At 39.0% G+C, this 26888-nt stretch overlaps 1 protein-coding gene across 1 annotated transcript in view; it reads right to left on the bottom strand.

The window, feature by feature from the left end:
• SLC49A4 (solute carrier family 49 member 4) overlaps positions 1-26888 on the bottom strand; it is a 71571-nt gene that overhangs the window by 22906 nt on the left and 21777 nt on the right. Inside the window, exons 3-6 of the mRNA XM_054636436.2 lie at positions 14785-15047; positions 9199-9328; positions 4055-4163; positions 3362-3429 (exon numbers count right to left, since the gene is read on the bottom strand). Coding sequence (XP_054492411.1) covers positions 3362-3429; positions 4055-4163; positions 9199-9328; positions 14785-15047 — 570 coding nt within the window. The remainder of the gene's footprint in view (positions 1-3361; positions 3430-4054; positions 4164-9198; positions 9329-14784; positions 15048-26888) is intronic.

Below are 26888 nucleotides of genomic sequence, written 5' to 3'. Positions count from 1 at the left end.
TTAATTATTCTTTGGGATCGCTAGGGTCAAAATCAGCAATTTTAAAAGCTTTGCAGAAGCATCTCAAAGTGTAAACTTCCAGGTTATTCCACAGAGACTCCCACTTTGCCTGCTGGCAGACAACATCACTGTCCTTACAGGCAAGGGCAGTGACGAAGGTCCTGTCTAATGAAACAATGTGAGAAATATCAGCCTTCTGGGAGGGACATTCACAGACTACAGGTCTGGGGTGATCTCTAGAGGATCCTTGGTCTCTATCCCACCACCAAGGATATGTGGGGATGGGAGGCTGATATGCATCTAATCCATTCATGACAGCTAATGGAGAAAATCTCTCCTTTAGCAAGCAGTTGCCACTCTTCCTGACACAAGGATGCCAGTTTGGGTAGCAATGTGCTCCAAAGAGCTCTTAGATATCATAGAACTCCAAAAGGGTCAAATGTACTCCAAATTAAAGATTTATTTAGCTATTGGATTCAGCCAGCAATAGAAATAATTGAAAAAAGATGACATAATAACCTAGCCTGAACTTGGTAATTGAAGGACTTCTGTTTCTTGTCTGGTTACAGGAGAATAAAGAAGACTGTAAACCCAGTCTACTCTTCATAATACTTGCTTCAATCAAAAAATATGAGAAATGACTTTTATCCTCACACCCTGTACCTGATTTCAAACCTTTGTTCTGTATAAATCCTTCTGCATCATCTGGCATGTAAGGGGTTGCCTGCAACTGCTAAAACAGTAGGCACAACAGGAGAGAAGGTGTATACTCTGCCAGACACACACCCCTGAGCCTACTGCTGCTAACAGTCTCCAGCCTCCCAGCAGATCCAGCCCTAGGTTGTATCCTACAGTTAAAATCACAAACCTGCACTGCTGACAACACTGTCTGTTGCTAAGGAAATTATCACCATGCCATAAAGTTTCAGCATTTTGACTACACTGCAGGTTAGAAGCAGGAACTGAAACTGAGCTGCAGAGGACAAAATCTCAGAAATATCTATGATCCTTGGCAAATGTGGGGGGAAAAAAATTAAAAAATCTGAGAAAAGGGAATAGATTTATGTTTCCATGCAATTATAGGAATGCTGCTCTTTGACACTGCTTTTCTTCAAACTAGTAGCATTTGAAAGCTGCCAGCAAAGGGTACAGCACCTACCAGCTGCCCAAAATAGGCCAGGCTTTTCAATGATAAAAATGCATCAAACACATTAGCTAAACATATAAGTTCATGGCTATCAGGACAGCAGTGGGTGGAGAGTAGAAGGATTTATGTCTAATGCTGAGAGAAACTTGCAGCATTTTCAAAATGAGATAGATAAACAAATTTCCAAACTGGGCATTACTTTAAATACAGATGATTTAACACCTACTGTGATGTACAGGACCTAATGCTCAAGGGCAAGGCTCAGGTTGTTAAAAATTCTAAATTATAGGATCTGCATTGACAAAAATGGAAGGAGCAAATTCCTAAGATGCACCAATTTTGCTTTAACAAATTAGCAGAAGAAAAAAAAAAGGAAAAAAAATCCACCCCAAAACTAACAGCTTCTTGAGAGGTGGTTAAGGGAGAGAGCTGCTTGCTTGGCAAATCACAGTTCTGACACTGAAATATATCAACTTGTCAGCTTTGACAAGAATCATTACTTAATTTTCCTAATTACAACTTTCAGCAGATTACAGTCAGACTCGTCATTGATTCAACCCTACACAGATAAATGCTGAATAGGCCTAGGAGGGAGAGTCATCCATCAGAAGTGACAAATCACCTCCTCCCTCCCTTTCTGTATGCAAACCCTCCCATCTGAACTGTGCATCGCCCAAGTTAGAAAGACATATTTGGAGACAGACTGTTGGTATTTCTTAAATTTACTAAATGCTACAAAATACAGGTATTCAACAAGGTTTGAAATCAATTTTGAAGCAGTTAAAGGGACTGCCTGCATTTCCTGAAACTAAACCCAGGCAGCATATTAAATAAATTAATCTACCATAAAGACTGAGATTTGCATGTTGACATAGAGTTTGCAAATTCTCTCCCAGTAAAGTTAAGTGAGTTTCAAAGCTCTACTATTGAAATGCTGCAAATATACTAGAGATGAACTCATGATGAAAAATGGTAGTCTACCTGCTTCAACATGCAACCTATGGCATCTGTGTCATTTGCAGCAGTTGCTTTTAAACATCTACTCTCTTACAAAGAAAACATTGTATCTGAGCTTGGCTAATCAAAAGCAACTCTTTTTAGAGGAAATCAGGGCATGAACTTTGATTGGCTAGATGAAGTCCTTTGGTCTGCATCTGGAGTGGATGGGAGAGAAGCACTTGTTTCTTCTCCCTAGGTCAGGAGTTTTTTCCTCTCCCTGTTGCAGTTGCTAGGCAGCCTGCAAAATGTCAGGATGTGAAACTTCACATTTCTTTATGCATTGTGTACTCTGATGAAGCACAGCAAGTGAAAACAAGAGAGTTTCAAAAAGAAAAAAAAATAGTCCTAAAAAGATCACTCTCTCCATCCACAACACCATGATGATGCAACAATTGCAGATATCTGCACATGGAGCCACACAGTGGACACAGAGAAGCCAGGACAATGCTCAGATATCCCAAATTGGTTTTAATCACATAATAAACTCACTGCTCAGGTACCTCCTAAAAGACTTTTTCTCCCTCCCACCATCTCTTTTCCTAAAGGGGACCTCAATGAATGAGAAACAGCAGCCTTTTGGAAGGGCAATCCTTTTCTTGCTGTTCCACTCCCCAGGTCATCAGCTTTCATGATGGCCAGAGACAGCTGTGTCTGGATTTACAAAAAGCATACACACCCATACTGTAGCCCATAGGATACAGCAGAAGATAGTTAGGCTATGCAGGAGTCCAGCAACCTGCCCAACATGGGCCCAGGCTAATTTCTCTCTGGAGGAACATAATGTTATTGTGGGTAGGCTGCCTGTGCTACATTCCCTACATCCCTTAGGGAAACAATATGCCCAAAAGTGTTAATGGAAGGAGACAGAAAATAATTTCTTCAATGCTTTCCAAATGTGCTACAATGAGGTTCTTCCCCCTCATACCAGGCAGCTGAATTCACCAGAGCTGTCTTTAAAAGCAGCATACAGGAAGCCATTGTCAGGAACAAGAATCTGACTTCCAAATTCAGGTATATGCATGTGGAGTTTTCAATCCCCAGCAACCACTAACATGGTATGAATTATTGCTTTACTAGAAACACATTATAACCCCAAAAGGAATTTTCCATTTCAAGTTTCTGAAAGATGAGAGAAAGCAAGTTCTGTTCTTAAGAGGATAAACTGAATGATAATCACAATTGAAGAAATGGAGAAGGACCTGTAATTACTCCTACCTTGCCATTGCTATGCCAACAACACAACCTCCAACTATAGACCAAAATCCAATCCAGCCTGCATCCACCTGACAGAGAAAAAAAAATGAAACAGAACATAGAGAAATGTGTTAAAGCTCATAAAATAAGATGATGTTACTTTCAAAACAAGTGTTGTGCATGGGCTCCAAACTGCTAAGAACAGCTCTCTACAATAGTCTGAAGTGCAAGGCTTTTTCTGGGAAAGGAAATAAATTCACCACAAGAAGTAAGACTAAGTAGTCTATGCCCTAAATGTGACCTCTCTTTATGGAATCTGAGTAATGTCCTCTGTTTTTTTTGTAATACTCTATCAAAAGCTTAGAAATCATCTTGTCCCCACTTCATCTTTTCTACCATGCATACATTATTTTCTTTCACTAGAGATGCAGCAGCCAACAATGCTCCCATTTTTTTACCTACTTCTTCCTTTTTGTTACAAGGCATGTACAGTTCTGAAAACACTCACCACTGGTGGGGAGTCAGCAGGGAGAGTTTTGACAGTTTGGGATGCCAAAGCTACAGTTCATTTTGTTTAAAATTTCAGGGAGTAAAGTGGTCCATATATATTAACAGCATGTTAAACATAAAAACCTGATAAAAGTGCATGCTAGTGCAAAATAAAAACATGCCACTTACAAAATAGTTGCTGATTATCAGTCAGGAGAAACTTACCTGGCTTACATGAATGGGTGTTAATATCAAATCCAGAACACCAGACCAGCCAGAGAAAACACCCAGTGGTATGGCATAGGCCAAAGCAACCATCAAGAATCGGAAATTGCTGGGAAGATAAAACGTTGCCATTAGCCTCAGCTGATATTAACAATGCACCAAGATTAGCCAGGAGAGTAAATCACACCCTAGAATCTATATTCTGCCCATCAAGAAAAATAGCAAAGGTCTGAAGCAAGAGTGAGCCAGGGAAAACAAGAAAGGTATCCAGTCCAGCCATGCCACTGAATTCCTAGTGGCTGATATGTTACCACCTTAGCACTGATAATAGAAAAAGCCAGTCTCTCCACATACTTCAAAGGTTTTTGTAACATGCTGGGCTCAAATGTTTCTCATTTCTGCAAGCAATTCTTCCATGCATTGGCATGGGCAACCTACTTAGCCTAAGTGTACGTTAGGAATAATAAGCACTAATTTAAAAGATTAAAAGCTTATTTCAAAAACAAAATCAGAGATTCATCTCTCTTGAACTGCACTTAAAAGACCAAAAAAACCCCAAGCCTGTTTTAATTCTCTTTTTTTTGGTGAAATGCAAGGAAAGCTCTAGAAATCAGGCAGATGCAGTTGTAAGAGTGGAAAATTTTGACAATTTGAACTGGCAAAACCAAGAGACAGCTATAATACTCTAAATAGTCAACATATTTGTTTTTCCTCCCAATTATTCAACCTTTAGTATTCAGTGAAGGTGAAACAGTCAAAGCTGTATCATCATCTTCAATGTATAGAGCTAAACAGGAATTTAACCAACAATTTCCCCCATTCACCATAACTGAAAGCAAATGTGAAGTCCTTGCTAAGAGAAATCCAAGTTTTCCTCAAAAATGTCTCAAATGGGAAAGAAAATATAATTTGGAATCTGAAATAGTGATATTTTAAACTGAAGAGATTTTACGGTGCTTCCAAGGTTAGTTATCCCATGGGGTATCAGTGTAACCTGAAACATGGCTCCCTCTGGTCTCAAACAATTTCCATAAAATTGATCCTGATCAGTACCAGTTCCTTGGCAAGCAGGGGCAATTTGATAGCACACAGTTACAAAAGCCAAGAGGGAGAGAGAGATTCAATTACACTCCAAAACATTTGTAAGTTTGCAGCTTACGCTGTTTTACTCCCTTAGATGCTCCACACACAGCACAAGCAGCCAGTGCTTTTTGCACTGTTCTTTTTCACACATCCTCTTCTTGAATAACACATTCCCATCCCATGAACATATCCTCCGCTTTCAATATCATTGGTGTCAGATTTATCTTTTAATGCAAAGAAAAACAACACTCAAACTTTCAGCTCTTCTATACGTTAGTTATATTTCTCTGAATGCTACGGTCTTCCTAACAACTTTTCTCCTTTTTTAAGAATGCCACACTCTTATCCTAGTCTATCTGGTATCACCTTGGCATTTGATGCTATTTAATACTATCCATATGAAAGCCATTTCAACATTTGTCGAATAAAATAAAAGGGAATTTTGCATGGACCTTATAGAGCCATATTGTAGATTGCTAAGAGGAAGCAAGTCTGAATGCAGTGTTCTGCAATGACATTTGCTGAATATTAAAAATCTTTGGCTATCTGGACCTCAACTTCATTAATGACCTACTTTTGAGGGAGAACTTTGTCCTTTACTCGAGCAGCATTTTCTGTGGTGTATTTGTTTTCTGTCACTCAGGCAACAAGACAGCCTGTGATGTGGGATAGCTGCTCTGTGCCACATCCAACCCCTAGTACCAATCCTACAGTAGCAGCTCTGCATGATGACAATCTCCAGGGACAGAACCTGCTCCCCTGCCTGGTCTCCACAACAAGGAAGGTGACCAGGAGAAAGGGAGCCTGGCAGTGACAGAGATACTGATCACCAGGTGTCATTCTGCCCCTTGCCCAGCAATACCTCGTGCTGCCTAAAGCCATCCCAAACACACATCTTCAGTAGCAGTTCCACTTTTCATGGCTCCAGTCACTCATGCACAGCTTTTGCAATTTTGCAATTGCTCCACTGAAAGTAGAAAAATGTGCTGTCTGTCACACCATCAGCTGTTGAACCCACACTGTTTTCCATCCTATCAGCAATGACAGGATATCAGAATTAGCCTCCCTGTTAAACCATTCTGCTGGGATATGAATTGATTTTTATTCTGTTTTTTTCAGAAACCTAACGCCACTAGAATCTGTAAGACAGGCTGGTTCAGAGGGGAGCCCCATCAAAGTCATCATTTTCAGAGTAACTTTGACAGTGCCTATTAACATCAGGCACATTCTGAGCAGCTTCCATTACTGGATGGTGTTGTTGATGAAAGTGTCATTAAAGCAATAATGATGCATAAAACCCCTGATACAAAATTTCAAAATTGCTTACATAGTCCCTAGAAAATATAAAAGCCATGTAACTGGCTAAAAGTATTTTATTACTTCAAATCAAAAATCACAACACATTTTTTAATGCAGGTTTTAAGACTTATCAACCATTTACTTGTATTAGAATTTTTTTCCATTGAAGTTTGTGGAATATCCTGAACTGGGGAAATAAAAACAAGTCATATTTGCTTCACCCAAGAAACCGAGATAGGGCACCACACATTTTCTAATGGAAATTCAAACTACACTTGTCACAGTGTGTGATAGACTGTTAAAAGATTTGGGCTTAGCTCCCAAACCATGACCAATCTGTTGTCTCCCACTGCAGACTGACAGAGCTGGTATCAGGAGATAATGAGACATCAACTAATTGTAGCAATCTGTCAGAAGGAGGAACCCTCCAAATCAGAAAGAAGACTCAAGTTCCTAAGAAAGTCCCCCAAAAAGGGCCCACAGGGGATGGCTGACCTCTGCTGATGGTGTAATAACTCTGCAAGAAGCAGCTCATGTAAAAGACTGCCAAAAGACCTGAAGGAACGAAGGAGTGTGGGTGTGATAGATCCCCTTGGTGTCCAAGGAGAAAAGGTCAATGACTTCAGTGGTAAAGTTATACTATGTTGCTTTATTTTGAAGTAATAAAACTGTAGCTTGGTGGAGAAGACAGGGAAATTATGAACATCTCAGTTTTCCTAAGTGTATCTGGTGCATTTCTGGGTCAGCCCACCAGCTCACACACATCCTGAATGCCTTACACACAGTTCTCACACCAAAGGGTAATTCTACAATAAAAGGAAATCATGATTTCCTGGTACTCATCTGCTGGTTACCTTCAGTCTACACCACCAAGTCTAAAGAAAGGCTCTCTAAGCCAAGATGAAGCCTAGATTAGGCAGGCAACAGAGCTTAGAAGCCTAACGAACCAGATGATGGATTTCTCTTGAAGCATGGCAGATACCATTTTCTTTCATAAAACTCCCTTGCATGACAGATTGTTACTGAACAGCTCCCCAAGATAAGTGGGTTTAATGATGAACTGTTGATTGTTTCATGTGCAGAGGAATGAAGAAGTGCCTTTGATAAAGGGTAGCATGGAAGAATGCAAGACCCGAGGGAAGAGAGATATAATTATCTACCTGACCACATTTTAACAAAAGCCCTCTTTGTTCTTGCAGACACTGTAAACTATACTCATCATTGAAAAGTCCAGTTTGTTTTCTGAAGTTTTACTGGTTATTGTTAACAGTAAGTAAGCCAGCTTTGCTGTTTACATCCTGACCTTACCCAGTATCTGAGGTCCACTGTTTACAACACTTTAAACACGGAATCTAATGGTTATAAAACTCCCAAATGGAGCACTGTCAACTAAAATTTTATATTTCACCTGCAAAGCCAGTTGCTGTTTGGATTTCTGTTCAACAGCAACATTTTTACAACACAGCCCTCAGGCAGGGTCTAACAGCACATCAGCTTGGGTGCAGAACAGCATTATTGTGTGTGATAAGTGTCCTTAAGAGAACTGCTATTTTTTAATACCCTGAATAGGTCACTTAGCAGACTAACCACCCAGCTGTACTCACACCTCCTGAGTGCCAGCCTGCTCCAGGATGAACACACAGGATTAAGGATCTTGCCAACTATTTACTCCCCCAAACGAAAAAAAAAAGCCTCCAAAACCAGAAGAAAACCCAGTGACAAAGGATGAGTTGTTTTCCCTGCCTCTAAATACAATTATTGAAAGTACAGCCCACAATGGGCCTGTAGTAACTAAATGTCTAAAGCTGCACAATTATCGAGCTTCAAGCAACCCTTTATATGCAGATTCAGCTCCTCCATCACTCAACAAACAATTACAGCAAGAGTCAGAAGCTTCCCAGTGAAGTCAGTCATACTCCGTACCAGGGGAGCAGCTCTTCTTTGCCCCAGAAGCTCCTCTGTGCAGTATCATCTACAGGGCATGGCCTTCAAATTATTCACCCTTAATATTACAGTTGCTTTAGCTGCTCCTCTCAGATCATATTTACATTACACAAGACACTGTACAAACACTGGGGGAAGTGGGACTGTGTCTTGCCAAAAGAACCCAAGAGGGAGAAGCTGCAATACTGTTACTTTCTTTATATCCTCTCTTTTTATTTAACCTAAAAATTCAAAGCAAGCTAGCTCACCTTTGAGTCTATCCAGAAACACACCTGAAGACATTTTTCCTATTCCCGCTTTGTATTTTAACATACAAATAATGAGATTTAATAAATCATATAACAGTTTTAGATAGTTCATTCATTGCTTCGATGGTTAAATGAAAGCAGCTGAATAATCCTTCAAAAGACAAGTAAACCCCAAATTCATTCCAATATAATAAGGACAGAGAAAACCAGCTTAGAAGTTAGTTTTGCCCGGCGTTATTCACTGTTTTCTCACTGCTCACTTTTAACAATCTTGTATAACCTGATGTAACAGAAGCATTGCATAAGAAAAGCCATGCTAACAGGATGACTAAAGCACTGCTGGTGCTGAAGGACTGGCGTGAAGACTGGAGATACACACAGTGGTTTAAAATTTAATGTCTGCTCTTTAGCAGTTAGCATCCTTTTATGTCTTGACATTAATATTTAATTTTATTTTGTTTAAAAGTACTACAAACCAACTTGTTTGCTCAATGAGAAGATTAAAGCACACTTGTTTTTATTTACTTAGGCACTGATCTGCTTTGAAGTGGAAACCCAATGAGGTCCTACCTTAAGAGTCTGCAAAAACTTCTCCTGTAGCTGAGGCGCTGGCTCGCTGCAGCCACGCTGGGGGGGAATGGAGGGCGCGAGGGGAAGTAGGCCAACGCTGCAGAAAATATCAGGGAAACCATTCCAAATTCTAAACAAGAGGGCAAAGAAAAACAAAACCAAGAACAGATGTTAGCATTGAAAGACTTATTTCACTGCAGTGTTGTTATCAGCCAGCCTCTGAGACATAAATCCCATCACAAGTGCTTGACTGCTCCTGACAACAGAATTCTGCAACTTGAAGGAGGAATTTCTTTCTCCTTCCCCAAACAAGATTTCAAATTGAGATGGAGAATCAGTGAGACTGGCAGTCCATTCCAGTGATAGGTACTACAGAGAACAAGGCTCACACACAGAGAACCCAGTGAAGCAAAAGGAAAGCTTTTGCTTTTTCTCTTCAGAGAGAACTGCAATATGAGGACTTGGCCAAGTTTCCTTTCAATGGAAGTAACTCAGTGCAGGTAACAGCATGCTAGAGACTTGAAACAGATGGGACCGGGGAAGCCTCAGGGCATGGAATAACAATTATTCATTGCACAAGTTGATGAAGGCAAACAAAAGGTCAAGCAAGGCAGCAGTTCCGACACAAACAGTACTACATGGCAACAGAATATAAAGAGCAAAGTGGAGAAGCAGCCATGGCTCATGAATAGAAAAAGTACAGGTAAGAGGGGGGAAAATAAAGAATACAGCTATTTGTGGATGCTCTGCTTGTTTAGCAGCAGGAATTCCAAATCTTTGAAAAATTTCATAGAAGAAGTTTGGACCTGAGCTTGAGAAGTGATGAGCACTTCACAGAAAACACTAAGTCCCATGAGCAGACATTCTGAAGAGAAACAACTCTACCCACAGTCAGTCTAATTAATTTGTTTTACAGGCCTTTTACAATATATATCATGTTCTCCACAGTCCTCAATCCCAGTATTTCTCCTACTGCCTTTGAAAACAAGATTCTTTGCAGATAGAGAGAAAAATGTATAGCTGAAGTGTGTTATCTTAAAAGAACTTGTGATCTTATAACAAAGAAGTGTTCACTGACAGCACAAATAAATTCCAGCAGAGCTGGATACTCAATTGCCTTAATTTTCTTTTTTTTTCTTCTCTTTTTTAATAAATCAATATGAACATGGCACTTCGCCAGGTCTTCTGCTAAACTAGAAGAAAATAAATTCAGGAAACTGAAAAGTAAATAACACTCAGAGTCTAAATGGATCAGCTGGAGATGGAGAAGGGAAATGAATGCTTCTATTTGGCATATGGGAAAAAAGGCATATCGGGAGTGTGACAATGCCATTTTTCATCATCAAATACTAAAGGACTTATTTTGAATTACGTGGTGTCTCTTTTCCTGCTGTGGTGTAACTGCATGTTTCAAGGGCCAAGGGCACTTAAACTAGATCTTCTCACTCCTTTGCTCTTCAGAAAACAGATTAATTTCTATCTTTGTGCACATTGGAGACCATGAGCAGTGAATAAAGAACTGGCAGTAACTGATCACCCCAGACCTAAGGAAGGGATGAGATGCTCTGTCACTACAGGATGATATTTCACAGCTCTTTAGTAAAAGCTGTTTATCCCCTCACCTCCCGCCTCTAGTCTGCATATAGGTTTATAGACATACATATTACACACATTTTAATCACATATTAAAGGAAGATTTAAGACTGCACACAGGTATAGCCAATCAAGAATGTGATCACACAATCCCATCAATTTTGTCCAAGGAACTTAAGTGCCCTTGTCACATTGCAATGCTATACGAGGAAAGGCCAGGTTTTATTCTGCAGAATCACAGAAATATTTAAATCACAGATATATTTCATAACAGGTGCCCATCTGGGGTCTCATCTATGCACTGCCTCAAGATTTCTACCAGTCAAATTACTGTAGTAGGAGCAGTAGTAACCTTTTTTTTTTTTTTTTTAAATTACTAAGTTCGGGATGCTGTCCTTGTAGTACCTTCTTGCAACTCTTTAATGTTTCCCAGTGTTATACTTTGTAGGCTAACAAATTTGCCTAGATAGCTCTGCTCTATGCCTAAATGAAAAGTGACAAATTCACAGTGGAAACAAAAGCATCTCCCTCTGTTGAAGAATATGAGTTTTTAGTGCCATCTTAGCTTTGTATACAATACTTACACCTCTATCTAAAGTCCAGGTACTGCCAAACACATCTGATTTCTTACATATTGAAATCCTACCTCAACAGGAAACCCACACCCTTATTTCCATAATTTAATTTACCAGAGTAGAGGAAGAGGAATACAATCTAAAACTTTTCCTGGGCAGTTAAGTAGTGAGTGAAAGTAAACAAAATCGAGAAGGTAAGAAATAGGTCAATGCTGAGAAGGAGGGAGCTGCAGTCACAAGAGAGGCTCTTCTTTAGAAGAAGCTGCCAGCTTCTCAAAAGTGCAATGGATGCTCTCAAACAGAGCAAAGCACATGAAATGGGGCAACTCATAAATTAGTGTGCAGAGACACAGATATGTACACATCTGTGTACTTGTTGAGGAGTGAAATTGGAATGCTTCACAAAAGCTGTGTATCACACCATAGTGACTTGTGATGTGAGAGATGCCTGCATCTCAGCCTAGGAAGCAGGCACCATGATGCTCGTGTAAACCCCAAACAGACTAAAAAAAAAAAATAAAGGAAAAAAAAAAAAAAGAGGTTCAAGACTCCTTGATAACAAAGTATTTTTCCTTCAGACAGGCGACTCATAGCACAAAAACCTTTTCAATTCCAGAAACCCTCCTCCCCACCTTGTTCTGTGGGAATATTCCGGGGTGCATGAGGGCCCCTTACACACACACACACACTTTTTTTTTTTTTAAACAAATAATAATTTTACATTGATATTTAGGAAAGTACAAGGCTAAAAGCTCTGGCTGCAGTCTGGAATAATTCATTTCCTTACACAATTCAGGTAATACAATTCAATCCTGATTTGCTACACCCATAATACTTGAGCTGTGAACCAGAATGTGCAGCAACACAGATGACACAGAAAGAGGCTGTGGCAATTCAGCTGAGCTCTGAGTCCATGTTTGAGATAAAGGAACAGCAATTTATTAAAACACAGAAGAGACTGGAGTTAACAGAGCAATTTCAGAATGTGTTTATAAGCAATTGCTTCGTAATCATGTTTGAGCTTAAGTCCTTGGAAAATTTGCACACTGTTGGCACACTACTGATCCCAAGTCAACAATTCACATCGTTACTGTCTTTTAAAAGACATCATCTAAGTTTTGGAGGCTGCTTATTTAATGCTAGCTCACACAAAAGCAAGAAGCTCATTAGAAATGCAGAGTGCTTACCCTGTGGAACTGGCTTTCCCATAGTATCTGAAAGAACAAGTCATACCAAACCTGACCACACTAGCTGAAGAAGTGGGGAAGTGGGACATTTGGGTCCAGCTTCTTGCTCTTCTGCATTCTGCAAAACCTTTACTTCTAATCTGTGAAGTCAAGTTGAGGCTAGTTTTCTGCACAGCTGTTTAAGGGGACAAATAGTACCCTACCACAACTACCAGGTATTTTTTGTCCCACAGGTGAACAGAGCTGTCTGTTCACTGTTACCCACTATGGAGCAGCTGTCCTTCCACCTCTGGACCCCATGGGGCACAAGAGAGCAGAGGGAAGCAGACAGAAGGAACCTTGTGCTTTCAGCTCTCCAGGGAAACAGAGCTAAGCTGAGACAGAACAAATCCCATGAGGGATTCAAAGCAAACTCCTCTTTGACAGTTCTTAGCAATTTTAAATCAGCTGGAGGTTTTCCATCATTACTGTGATTCACTGCAGGCCAGCAATGTTCACAAAGCATCTCTCTGTCATTGTCTGAACAGCTACAGGGTTTGCAGCTCCTGAAAATACACATCCCATAGGACACAAACACCAGCACAAAGAAACTATCTCTGTTCAAAGCACTTTCAAATACTAAGTGAGAAATACAGATGCCCCATAAAACACAATTCCTAGGAAGCTGAAGAGCTGCTGTAGAATCATAAACTGCTGGGACCAGTGATCCCAAACAGGTCTACAAGGGTGTTCTCACATCCTTGCCAGCTCCAAAAGGTAGAAAGAGCCATGCTGAGATGTGAGGCAGGCAAGACCTGAACCTTGGTGGCAACACCCATCCCTGTTTCTGAGGAAAATGCTTAGGAAAACCTCCCGAAAGAGAACAGAAGAGAATGTGAATCTAATGCACTGCTGAAGGCAACATTTCTACTGCTACCAGACTCAAAACAGTGGTTTCAAGCACAGCACGGTATTTCCTTAGGCAGATGAATTCTTCCCTCTCCATGGAAAATCTGCAGAGGGAGAGCTAAAGCACTTTTCTAATTGCTAGGGTTTTCTTCCCCTTATCTACTGCTCCTCAAGACAAAAACTGACTTGCTTTCGTTTTTCCTCTTTCACACCAGACATTTTCATCTGCCATGAGATTTTCAGAGCCTAACACCATATTTTGTTATGGAACACTTATAAAAAAGGCTTAGCCAAACCTGAATTTCCTTGTTGTTCCATTTGAGTCCAGTAAAAAGCAGCTTACTCAAAAATACTTGCTGAAGTCATGATCCAAATTCTATTGCACTTTCTTTAAAACAAACATTAAAGTGGCCCTCACCCAACAGGAATGTTAACTTGACAAATTTCCATAAGGATAACGTCCAGGAATAAATGATCACAAACAGCTAACTCAATCCACTAAACCTCCACATAAACTACACAGCATATATATCTTAGGACTTCTGGAACACTTAGGACTAACTCCTGGCTGGATTTCAGAAGATGCAATTATAAGAGGGGAAAACCCCTATCAAATGCACAACTCATTAATGCTGTACCAATTTATATTCACTAAAAATTAGAATGTAGACACTTCAACCATGTAACCAATTCTGTTTCCTTAAAGTTTGCTGCTAATTTTTAAGTGACAGGAAGAGGCATAGAAGCCACTGTAATAAAAAGAGCAAGGATACAAACCCCAAGTTTTATCAGGTGAATTTTGTATCAGTGATTTTTCCCACTAAACTGTTGTTACTTCATTGAAATTGCTCACCAGTAAGAATTACGTGATCTTAGCTAAAAACAAAATCTATCATGTTTTAATTTTAATGTTTCTGATTCTGAAATACTAATTATCTAATCACATTTGAAAGGCACATGCAGGTCATAAATTAAGGCTCAGTTAATGCAGAATAGAATTTCACGCTAAAAGACTATTGAATTTCCATCCTTACAGAAACAGTAGTGGAAAGCCAACTTGTCATGGAAACATATTTTCAATGAAAATTCAATAAGCAAAAACCAGTTTTGAAGCTCAGGGAAACTCCAAGAAGACATTTCTCCCAAGTTCAGCCGATACAAACAACTGAACTACTTCTTTTCAAGTCAGTCTGTACAAATGACTATTTAAAAAATTGATCCTCCTGACTTAATTCTCTTCCCCCAAGCAGAGACTAGATCCTGTGCAAACCAGCCACTAGAGGGTAGTGGCTCTCAAGCACCAACACACAGGAAAGCATGAACATTCTGTGGTTCAGGCGCACCTGCATAGAGCACGGCCTCGATGCGGTCCTTGATGTGCTGGGTGTTGCTGGGCGCTCCCAGCTGAGCAGTCCCGTTGGGGGGCGGCACCACCAGCGGCCCCACCAGGAAGGCGGCGGCGGAGCCCAGGTAGTTGAGCAGCGAGGCGATGGCCGTGGCCGTGGCGCGCTCGTCCGGGGAGAACCAGGTGGTGGAAAGGAAGGGAGCGGCGTTCATCACCGTGGGGCCCGCCAGCCCGTTCAGCAGCTGCCCGCCGTGGATCAGCCTGCAACACACAGCACGCAGCAGTGAGAACCGCTCGCTGGGCTTTGGTAATAAAAGGCACGTTGGTTTTAAAATTTTAAAAAGTTTAATAGTAATAAAATGGTTGTAAAAATAGTAACATAATTAGAGTAATAATAACTTGGACAATTTGGGTTAGGACAATATGAGACAGTAGAAACAAAGAGTTATGGACATCCGGGTACCTTTTTCTGGGCAGCATAAGCCCGAGATTAACCCTTAAAAACAATAACCTGTGGCATATTTATACATCTCACACATGATGCATAAATCCCATTCAAATACAGGATTCTGTCTGGTCAGTGTCAACTTCTTCCTCTCAATCCTAACGGCATCTTCAGGGCTGAGCGAGGCGGGAAGAAGTTAGTTTTTTTTTTGCTAAGAAAGCAATAAATTCCTTTTCTCTGAAAGATGTAGGTGTCCTGTGGCTGCTATCTCGCTGCAAGTCCTTCCTTTAAAAAAAGTATCCACATAGCATAGTTTCTATTTTAACATTATGTTACAACCTAAAACTATATTTAACACACTACTTAAGAAAATTAATACAGCATAACTTTCTAACAGAACACATATAATATTCATTTTAATATTTGCGAAAAGCCAATCATAAAGTACGCATTTTTCACAGGTACCTAGTGCTGGAGATGGAGCTGCTGCACAAAGAAATGAAAGGCCTGTGCAAAAGGATATTCTATCCACCAAAAGCCAAATTAGATTGATTTAAAGAATCCAGAGCTACTCTGATCTCATTACCTCATATAAAAAGAGAAGCAAATGTTCTCTTCAAAGCAGAAAAGGAAAAGGGAATAAAAGGGACTTTCTTTGCAGCAAAAAGATATCATGACAGGATATAAAAGTAGAAAAGGTGCAGTAGCAGAAAAGCTTTAAATTACAAACGCTGTAAACCTGACCCTCCTGCCTGCATAAATCCCAACAGAAGATTTAAATTAGTTATGGCAAATCCAAAATTGAAACACTTCAGCAAAATACTCTGCATATTTTTTCACTGCATTATTTATTTTTATTTACACACTCAGATGAGCTCTATGTGCCTACAGATGAGAAGGCTGGGCTGTTAGGATTTCCAAGAGAGTCATCTTCTGCAGCAATCTGGCCATTCTCAACATACTGCTGAAACAGCCAAGTAAACCCAGATTTTTCTCATTTTTCACACTCATTGGGATTTAACAGATAAGGCTGGTGACAGAACAGAGATAGTACTTCCAAGCAGTGAAGTCTCTGCGAAGTTTGGCTTAATATTAGTACAATGAACAAATACAGAAAGGACTTTTTGAAGGCTCTCCTACATGCGGAATTCAGTCAGAAATCTTCCACTTTGACTTTTCCAAAAAGTAATCAGCCATAGAATGCAAAACTATTTGCATTCTATGGCTGATTACTTTTTGGAAAAGTCTATAACTATAGAAAACTATAGCCTAAAAGTCTATAACTATGGAAAACTATAGCCTAAAAAAGAGCGAGAGAGTCACATGAGATATTGCAACCCTCCAAAGTAAATCTATTCATTGTGCAATAAAGTGGTGGCAGATGATATTTACAAAAGGGTGGTGTTTTTTTAACCATAGCAGGAACTCAGTGTTATTGCTGCAAGACTTGAGCTGTGAGACATAAAAAGCTCCGGCTTGAAAATGCAGAAACATAAGCCAGCATTTAGGCAGGGTTTCAAGCCACAAATGGCTGAATAATATACAGTGTAGCAGGAGTTTTTAAAGCACACAAAAGAATACAATATGCAAAAGAAATGCCTACAGACTCTTTATAGAATTAACAAGATCGATTGCAATAGAAAGGAACAGACGCTACCGATTCTCAGTGGATTGGAAATTAATTTTTTAAACAAAATTTATTAAAAATATACAAAAAAAGAAGCATTATTATATATCCTCTAAAGGAAACTATTTTTGAGCTGGGACAGAAATAATATCCACTCTTACTTAAAAGCAATTCACTGTTTTTGGAGGTTTTTTAAATCCTCACACAGAAATGACAGATTTCATTACTGGTGTTGATAACGTGCTTCAGATGGACATCACCAAGGCATGGTCAGGCCTTGTCAATGCTTGTTAAACTCTCACACACGCTAAACCAAAATGAAATGGTTTTAAATAAAGAAAAAGTACTATATAAACAATGCTCGGGTATTTTTCTGGAGGACACATTACATCAATACCCCATGGTTACTCTCCAGTATATTTGGGACAAACCAAGATATCCTTGTGCACTTTGGTATTTTCATTCTACTTATCTCACTGCAGGTATTCTCAAACTTCTAAAATGTTCCAGGGTATTTGCAGAGCTACAGCACATCCCCAGAAACAACTGCATTTCAGTAGCAAGTGAGGTAACTACTGCAACATATAATGATTTTATTTTAGTATTTCCTCCTGCTCCAAAGTGAATTTAATGCTTAAATGATGTTCTTGTTACTGTATGTTTGGAAAACTGTGTCACCACAAAATAACCTTTATAGCTTTAGGTGTACTACCACTTTTGTTCATTGACACCACTCTGGTATTATTGTTTTAATCCAAATATGCCTCTTCTGTAGTCATCCTAAAGGCAAATAAAACTCAGTAAAATCAGAAAAGAGTACAATAGTTCTGCAGCATCTGTGGTCATGTAGGCACTTCATCTGACAAAAGAAGAAGAGTTTTGTAAAAAAAACTCTGAATAAACCATCAAACAAAAGCCCCCAATTTATATATTTTGAAGATTACACACACATACTCTTACCATGTACTTCAGATTTAGATTATGTCTATCAAACTCCATCATCTGAATAAAGCTCTATAACCAATCTTATACTCAAAGGGAGCAATAAATGTTAATTTTACTTTGCAGATCCCGAGGGATAAAGTAGCAACTTAATCCAGATTTTAATTCTATATTAGCTTTTTGTCTTTGTTGCTTTGGATTTGTTGGGGTTTTTTTTGTTTTTTTTTTTTTTTTCCACAGGGTGAGCCAATTTTGCCTCTCTCAAAGTGTCTTCTGTTGGTGCTTTCCTGGCTGCCCTCTCTCCAGCCTTGTCCTGGCTGGTGTGCTCTGTTCACACAGATTTGTGGTTTTGGCATTTACCAAGCCTGTCATTATCATCCAGGGTAGAGCATCTCTTATCTTCATATTGTTTTATTTCTCAAGTCCAACATATTTGAGTTAATAAACATTATTTTCAGACTAAATTGCCATCAATATACAGACTACTACCTCAAATATCTCTGCATATGATAACAGCTTAAACCCTATTTTATCTCTTTTTCAATACTGGCTTGAATTAAGCTACTTTTTTCTGAGAAAAAGATTATTTGCATGGTTCTTCTGCACATCCTTAACTCATTTCCCCAGAGAGGCAGGGATGAGAGATTCCAAATGCAATTCAGAGCATTTACTAAGCTGCTGCTCTGGGAGATGTATGTAGCAGCTGCTCCACCCGACAGAGAAATATGAACATAACAGTGTTGGTGGCTTTTTGCTGTTTTTTACAACATCTTATCAGCATTGCACTAGATTTTGGTCTTGCAGCCTGTGAGTCTCCTCTTGTACACCATCAGTGCTAAAAATTGCTCCAAGACCAAGAGAGGTTTGTTTCTGTTATCCCCTGATTTTCTTCTTGTTTCTGCTACTGAAAAGGTGCAAAGAGGAGTTGCCTTTTCCCCATCACTATTCCAATTTCATTCTGTACAAGTTTTCTCTTTCCTGAGGAAAGGGATGAAAAGATAACTTTAGCTCAGGATCTTACCCAGATGGAAAAACATTTCTCAGTCTCATTGCACTATCAAGTGTAATGTTCATCTGTTATTTTCCCAGTGCTGTTTTCAGATGTGTTATTTATCCAATCATAATTTAATTATTTTCATGTATCAAAAAGTAGAAAGCTATTGAGGTCAAATGACAGGAAATAACATGAGCAGAAGGCTTTTTAATCATAATCATGAAAGAGAAAATTGGAAAAAAGTTACACCAGAAATTCATTCTCGACTTACAAAATAATTGATGACTGTAGCTTAAAGCAAAATTGGGGAAGTAAACATCTATCTAAAATATTTTGTTTTTAACTGTCTCAGTGACCAGGTCAGGACTCATTTTGATATGTCAAGGTTTTTGCACATCTGACCTCCCTCCTAATGAATTTATGTGCTCTGCCAAACTTATAATTTGCAACTGAACGTGAGCCCTTTATGAGCCCTTTTGAAGAAAAAAAAATTTGAAGACTGATGGTAAATGGTAGTGTGAAGTATCACATGGTAGAGCATCACAGTAATGAGTAACTTACATATTTACATTATGTATCTATCTAAGAAAATACACATATGGACACACCACACACTTTTGCACAAAATAAAGATCACTTCTGTTCCTAAACTGGCCTCTGAACTGCAAAAATATAGTACAAGGGACAGTTCAAATAAAGCAATAGAAATTAGAGAAGAAAAACTCTTATTGTACTATACTGTCACCTCTTTCCCAATATTTTTTATCAAGTCACATTATAAATAACTTTAATTATGCAGTTTTCACCACTTCCGTGAGAAGACTTGATACTAGTATCAGGAACTGACCTGGCTGTACCTGCCTTACTCACTTCTTGCAGTCACTGTTAAAACATCCTAACAGGCAGCAACAAAGAAAACCATGTAAGGCTATAAATACTGGAATTACAATATACCTGAGCAAACTGGGTATGAAAAAAGTGAGATTACACTGGAAAAAGGTTCTAGTGACTGATGATAATACCATACAGTTAAGATGGGAAAGCACTTCCATTTACAGTCGGCTTTATTTTTCTTTTTCTCCTTGTACAAGTTGAAACTTTGCATGCATGGTCACAGTCACATCAGGTACTGGATTTGTTAAGCTATTTAAAAGCTGTGTGTTACATAAGTGGTTTTTCTAGGTAAAAAATCCAGACATTTAGTGTTCCTACCACTGTGTGTCTAATGCCTGGACTTAGGAGAATTTTAAATGAAAGAAAATCTCATTAGTTTCTGTTCTCAGATGGGGAAAAAAGGCAACACTGGAAGGAGAACTACTTACTCAAAAATTACTTTTGATACAATGGATTTAAAACCCATAACACTAAAATAAGTATCCAAAGTTCAGTTCTGAGATATGTAAAGTGAACTTTTTCTGGAAAGGCTAAGACTGGAGAAGTTGGATCAGAATTTTAACTGATTCACAGTGTGGAAAAAGCATTTTCACCTTTTCTTTGGCAGACAACACAGTGAAGAGCAGGGCTGCCAACCCCAGGGTGTTGCTCTGACTCTCTAAACACAGTGATAATTTTCCAGCCCGACTGGAAAATTCAATTCCTTTGCATCTTAGGAGGAAGTAGAGCTCGTTTCAAGAGCCCTGAGAAGAGGAGATTCTGGTGCAGGTTTTGTTTGTGAAACTTCTACCCTGCTTTTCCCACTCGCTGCCATGAGAATTGACCACTTAGTCACTTTCAAACTTCTATGAAAATACAACACAAGTAAACTGCAATTCAGTTCTGCCACTGTTGGGAAAAGTGTGAGGAGCAACGAAGTCACAGAGAGTGCTTATTCTGCAGGAAGACAGGGCTACAGTGTGCCACTTACCATGGAAAAGGTTAGTACATGAACTGCTGAGCCTAACAATTAAAGCAAAAAGCAATTCTGGATAAAGAAGTTGATGTTTTATAGAAATGGATGGCTAATATTTCTTTCACATGCCTTTCAGCGACTTTCATTCACTGAAACAAGTGGATTGTTAAGCTCTTGCTAATTTGGAAGACAAACAGGTTTATGTAGTGATTAGCTCATTGTGGGAGCTCCTGGAAGCAAATGAAAGAGACCCTTCCACTGGAGGACTTCAGAGAACTTTTGAAGTGCTATTGAATTTAGTGTCACTACATGGCAACAAAGCAAGCAAATACCTCCTACTCTAGAGTGTCTATACTGATGTGTGATGCAAACTGCTTGCCCAAAAAAAGGCACATGAAAAGCCATGGACTTACCCACATTATATATTAGGAGACTGATTATACCTCAGAGGGAACCAACATTAGTTTTGTCAACAACCACTTCTGATTTTTCACAATCAAGCTACTAGGACAGAGCTTTTCCTTTAAACTCACAAAAATAAATATAACAAAAGAACCTCCTAGTAAGAGGAACTTTTTCAGGCACTTTTAGGGCAAAGAGAATTAGGGAGGTCAAATTCATGCTTTACTGCAATTCATTGCTACATTGTATGGCAAATGCAAATGATGTTTTGTTTATACCCCAAAGAGAGAACACCAAGGCTCTATGTCTGGAAAAAGACTGGAAAGAAAAATACCTCTGGGTAAAGCAATGAATTCATCTATTAAAAATAACATTCTATAGATGAATTTCATGGAAATGCACTTCCTTTCGATATTTTCATTAAATGATATATTTATACTACAAAAGCTTTCTGCCTTCTGGATATTCATGGATTGAGGCCATTAGCTTTTTTTTAGCTTGTTTTTGATGCATGCGACCATTGATATGTGGAATAATTTAAACCTGTTTTTTCCCCCATCAGTAAGAAATATTATTGAAAGCACAAAGCCTGAGTCATTGTTTGGTACATTATCTCCAGAAATAGAATGAAAAAAAGGAGAAAAACTTAGAAATGCACATTTAGTCATTTTCATCAGGAATTAGGCTCATGTTTTACCCCGTATGAACCATGGCCTCAGCACAGTCAGACCACCATGGGAGCAGACTTAGAAGGGACCAGAGCATCTCCATCCCAGGCATCCCAGCCTCATGGCTCTTCTCCCACACTTAAAGAAAACAGCAAACACATTTACAATGGTCTAAAAGCTAGTGAGTTTGGGGATTAAATTTAAAGGATTGGAAAACCAGAGTTACTCCAAAACTTATTACTGAGAGCCTGCTGAGAGAGACAAGTATTTGCAAGGAGAGGAAGCAGCAATCTCAGGCAAAGAGCCTGAGGTGTCCATCACACATCCTGACAGAGGAAAGGGATGAGGTGGGTGTACAGTAAGATCCCCTGGCACTGTGGTGACAAATTCCTTTGTGTCTTCACACTGTGTCATTGTGCAGCCATCACACCTGTCACACACCTGGGACCTGGGGGGGGGGGGGGGGGGGGGTTCTTCACTTAATCCAGGTTTGAAAGATACAGGCACATAAAGTCAAAGCTGAGGGGCTTTTTTATTAAGTTCTGTTTTCTTGTTTTTCTTTTAAAACTAACTAACTCCACAAACCCATTACTAAAAGAAGAAATATTTAAAGCAACACTAATAGAGGACATGCTCATCAAATATGAACAGACCCAAAGTACCCAACATTGTAAACACAAAGTAGGCAATTACATTATGGGCTAATGAGGCAAAACATACTGAAAAAAAATTATCAGGGAAGTGCACCAGGACTGGCTGCTATTTGGGCTGCTGTGGGAGAAAGCTGATTAAGATTACTTAGTACAAAAGAGGTCCTAAGTAGGATTTTTTAGTAAAAGAGTAGGAGTGTACAGGAGATGCAGCAAATTAAAGAATGGAATAAACAAGACCTATTTAAATATTCCTGAATAATTTTTCTTAAGCGAGTGAAAGAGTAAGAGGGTGTTTTGATTATAATGCAGCAACTTCAATATAAATTTGATTAATATGAATTCTTTAAGGATAGAAATTAGCCACCATAATATGACTCACAAACTAAGGCAAAGAGCTCAGTATGATTAAAAAATTAAAAGCGTTCTACAGTTGAGGATACCACCTGCCATTATATGAGATGAAGCTAAATATCCCACAGAGAATATAAATCCTCTTCCTTTCCAGAACAGGCTTGCACTAACTGAAGCCTTGTAGAAGTGCTGCCCACTAAATACTGCTGCAATCCAAGCCCTTTCTGAGGTAATTTTAAAACTCCAAGAATTTACAGAGGGTCTGTAAATTGCTAATTCAGCATGCACGCTGGTTGCAGGTGGATGACACCCACAGTGCCATGGCCAAAGTCCAGGACAGGAGCACAAGGGAAAGAGCATTTATGACCAGAGTTATCAAGTCATCTCCTTGTTCCACCAGGGCTGATCCAGCTGAAGGAGGAGCCAATTTGGCTGCCCCCCAAGCTGATCAGGAGCTGCTGGTGCATCACAGGACACGTGGCCCGAGCAGTGGCAGGCGGGACCACTGGGCAGCCAGAGGGACACTAAATCACCCCCACCACCATCAACAAATAAGCAAAGCTGGAAAAAATCATAACCACTTAAGAATACAGGACCTCTAATCTAAAACAAATGCTTTGGAACAGAGGTTAAAAAATAAACCCTGTGTACAAGATGAAGCTGGTGGAAGTAATAAAAACAAGAAAAACTGTTACATTACAGAGGCATAAAAAATGTTAATATTTTTAATAGGAGTAGGTTCCCCAACGTGAACCTACTCATGAATGACCTGTTTCCTTTTTTCCCCACTTTCCTATTTTTCTGATGCCATGGATTAACCCAGGACTGCAGCACAAATCAGCACCAAAAGCACCAGGCAAGTGCTCAATTTTAATGTCTTCCCCCTCTGCATGCTGAGCTACAGCACACAAACAGGTATGTTTATTCATCTTTCTACTCCCAGACCCTCACTTTAGATTAAATCCTTTTTTCATTTCTCTTCCCCAGTGAGGCAGGGAGCACAAAACACTCAGCACACTCTGTCTTAATTCCTTACAGGCTGATTTGTCTACCTTCCTCTCCTAACAGGCTCTTCTCATTCCCTAGAACACTTTAATTCCTCTTCTCTACAGATGCTCCAATTTGGACTGTTTGGGCTTTTTTGAGCACAGAAGTGTGTTCAGTATTACCAGAGAATACAGGAATTCTAGTTCCTCTTTCCTTTACTGAAATAACCTCTTCCAAGATGCTCCTCTGCATATTTCATGCATAAGAATAGTGTCTTATGGCAGCCTTAGGATCAGAAAAGACAAATAATCAGATGATCTCACTAATTCTTTAGGCTTTAAGCAACAGAAAAGGGGAAAATGTGGAATTATTAAAGGGTAAGTCTAACAAAAGTAAAATTCAAACTAGGTTGCAACTAGCTAATAGAACCAAAATGTACTAAAGATGTGCTAAGAGTGAATCTTCAAAGTTCACAACAATATATATATAAAAGAGAAATATTCAAAATCCTAAGAACTATTAATATTAACAAAAAGACCCATTTACAGGATCTACCAGCTATTGGTGTCTCTCCTATAAATGACTGTGTAAACAACCACTCTCTTTCCACCGCAATTCTCTTTGTTTTTTGCTGGATTCCCAGCAAACATTTTAATGGTACTTACTGCCAAGGAGCATCCTCTCACTGCCATGATTCAAGGTCCTCAGTAACTGCTTCTCTGTTGTGAAATCTAATGTGAAGGACAAACACTACCAGCCCACAGCGTAAGAAGTTCTAATAAATTGCTTAATTAATGTGTTCAATACAAATGACAAATTATGTTACATCCTTTACTTCCATGTCTTTAATTATCCGGCCTTTCAAAACATTTTAAGAAGTCTTACATCACACAATCAGTCTTAAAAGCCAAAGTTTTATGGCTGTGGGCTGATTTCTTAATTTTATTTCCTTCTTTTACACATTTCAGCTCATACAGCTTTTTGCCTAGATTTAAGACCTAAGACGTATGTAAATCTATTCCTAAACACAGAACACAAGGTAAATATGAAGTGCTATGTGGAGGAGAAAAAACAACTCTGATTTAGTCTATAAAAAAATGGTCTCTGAGTAATGTTGGTGTTCAGGATAAAATAATCAAATCCCAAAAGAGTCCAATGAAAATATTTACTCAGTGACAAGTAAGTGTCAGAAAGGAAAGGACTGGACAAAATGCAGGCAAAAAAGCATTGGTGATGTTCTGGTAACCTCCAGGGAAGGGAAGAAGATTTGGGAAAGGTACAATTTGGTAACATCTCTTTTTCCTTTATGTTCTATATAATGTATATTAACTATGAACTAAATAAACAGGTGTGGCAAATGAAGTTTTCATAACATTTAAAGAGGAATAATAAATTTGGGGTCAAATTTACTGTCATATATCTGGCACATTTGACAAACCCAGAAGCACATGGTACCTAAGAAAAATTCTTTTTAACATCCTTGTATGATAGACTCATTAACCTCATAGATTACTGGGTTGGTGAGGGAAACAGGTAAAAGCCTATGTGTACACGAGAGGGACTTTATTAGTCCATTTAAAGGATGGATCCTCCATCTGACATGCAAGTTCACACTTTAACATTTTCACCATGTACTCCCACTTTGCCTGCACTGAATTTAGGCAGTTCTGGCATGGATTTCCAGTACAATTTTAGGTCACACACTGTCAGAGAACAAAAATTCACCATAGAAAATTCACAGCTGCTTCAAGAGACACAATGAAATGTGCAACTTGAATTTAGCCTCATATGCATAATGCATATCAAATGTACTGAAAAGAGAGGTTAAGGTCCATGTTTAAAATATGACTTGGAGGACTGGGCATGGTCTTAGTCTGATATTACAAACTACAACCAAAAAAATAATTATGGACTAGAAAGGGGATTAAGAATACACTTGGATATTACAGGTCTGTTTGAGATAAGGAGCATAAAGCAGCCAGGATTAATGCCAGTCTTAACAGGGGTTTCCTTATGTCTATGATTGCTCTGAGAGGGGGTGGGCTTTAGTAGCTCTCCTTAATGTTAATCACAAGAGCTTAGGGAGCTACAAAGCACAAAACCCCCAGTCTAAGCCCTACAAACCTCATGGACATTCTTATAATTTTATGTATATTAACTCAGACAGCATTGTCCCATGGAAATCTTCAGCATATTCCCACAGATTACTCTCAGGCTGAAGGAACACACTACAAAACACACAAAAGATTTCAAGAAATTCCAGTTACACTGGCTTCTGAAATGCTTCCAATTAGCTTGCAAGTGATCTTGTCTCTCTGACAGGCTCTGTAACATTCAAATACTTGTATTAACATATAGACACATTCAGAATAAGTGCATAATTTGGCGCTCAGCCAGTTGTGGCTAATGCATCAAGCAATAATGCTCATCTCAAAAAAAAAAATTATTTTACTTGGTATCACTTCAAAGAATGGATGAAACCTGGCCTTAAGCCTTAACCCACAAAACAATGGAAGTTACACAGTATAGCATCACATGGTCTGTACAATAATTTACAAAGTCTCAAGAAACTTCACTGAAAACCATTCTTTTGCTTCCCACAGATGGCCGTAATTAATACTTGGTAGATTTTTTTAAATCAAACTGCGTAAAAGATCAAGCTACTTCCTCATGGAGATCTACAATTCTGGCAAATTTCTTTTTTGGGAGTAGGATAAGTAGGCAAATTTATCAGTTTCAGCTGGAGATGATACATATTTTCACAGCATGAATCTATGAAATTATTAACCTTTTCCATCAGTATTCTGTTCATACTCTTTTTTCCCCTATATAGTTTTCAATAAATTTTAACATCATATTTTATACATCTCACTCATCAGACTCTATAGAGTCCAAAGCCTTTCATTGTTCCCTGAATGTTTCTCCTTAGTTATGTATTTCATTGCTTTCCTAGGCCTGCTTTCTGCAGCTACCCTGGAAAATCTTATTTAAAGGTGGAAACTCTTCTTTCCACTCCCCAAATGATACCTCACATCCAAATCTCAACTGGGAATTTTCATCTTCTCAGGTATTTATAGTCTTCATCCTTGTTTTGGTAACGCCTAGGGCAGCACATGTCTTCTGGCATACATCATAAATGAAAAGCTACATAAACCACCACCTTTCATTGCATTTAAACCACATG

The sequence above is a fragment of the Agelaius phoeniceus genome, chromosome 7, assembly GCF_051311805.1.
Source record: "Agelaius phoeniceus isolate bAgePho1 chromosome 7, bAgePho1.hap1, whole genome shotgun sequence".
Lineage (NCBI taxonomy): Eukaryota > Metazoa > Chordata > Aves > Passeriformes > Icteridae > Agelaius > Agelaius phoeniceus.
This window is presented reverse-complemented; position numbering and strand designations above follow the sequence as displayed.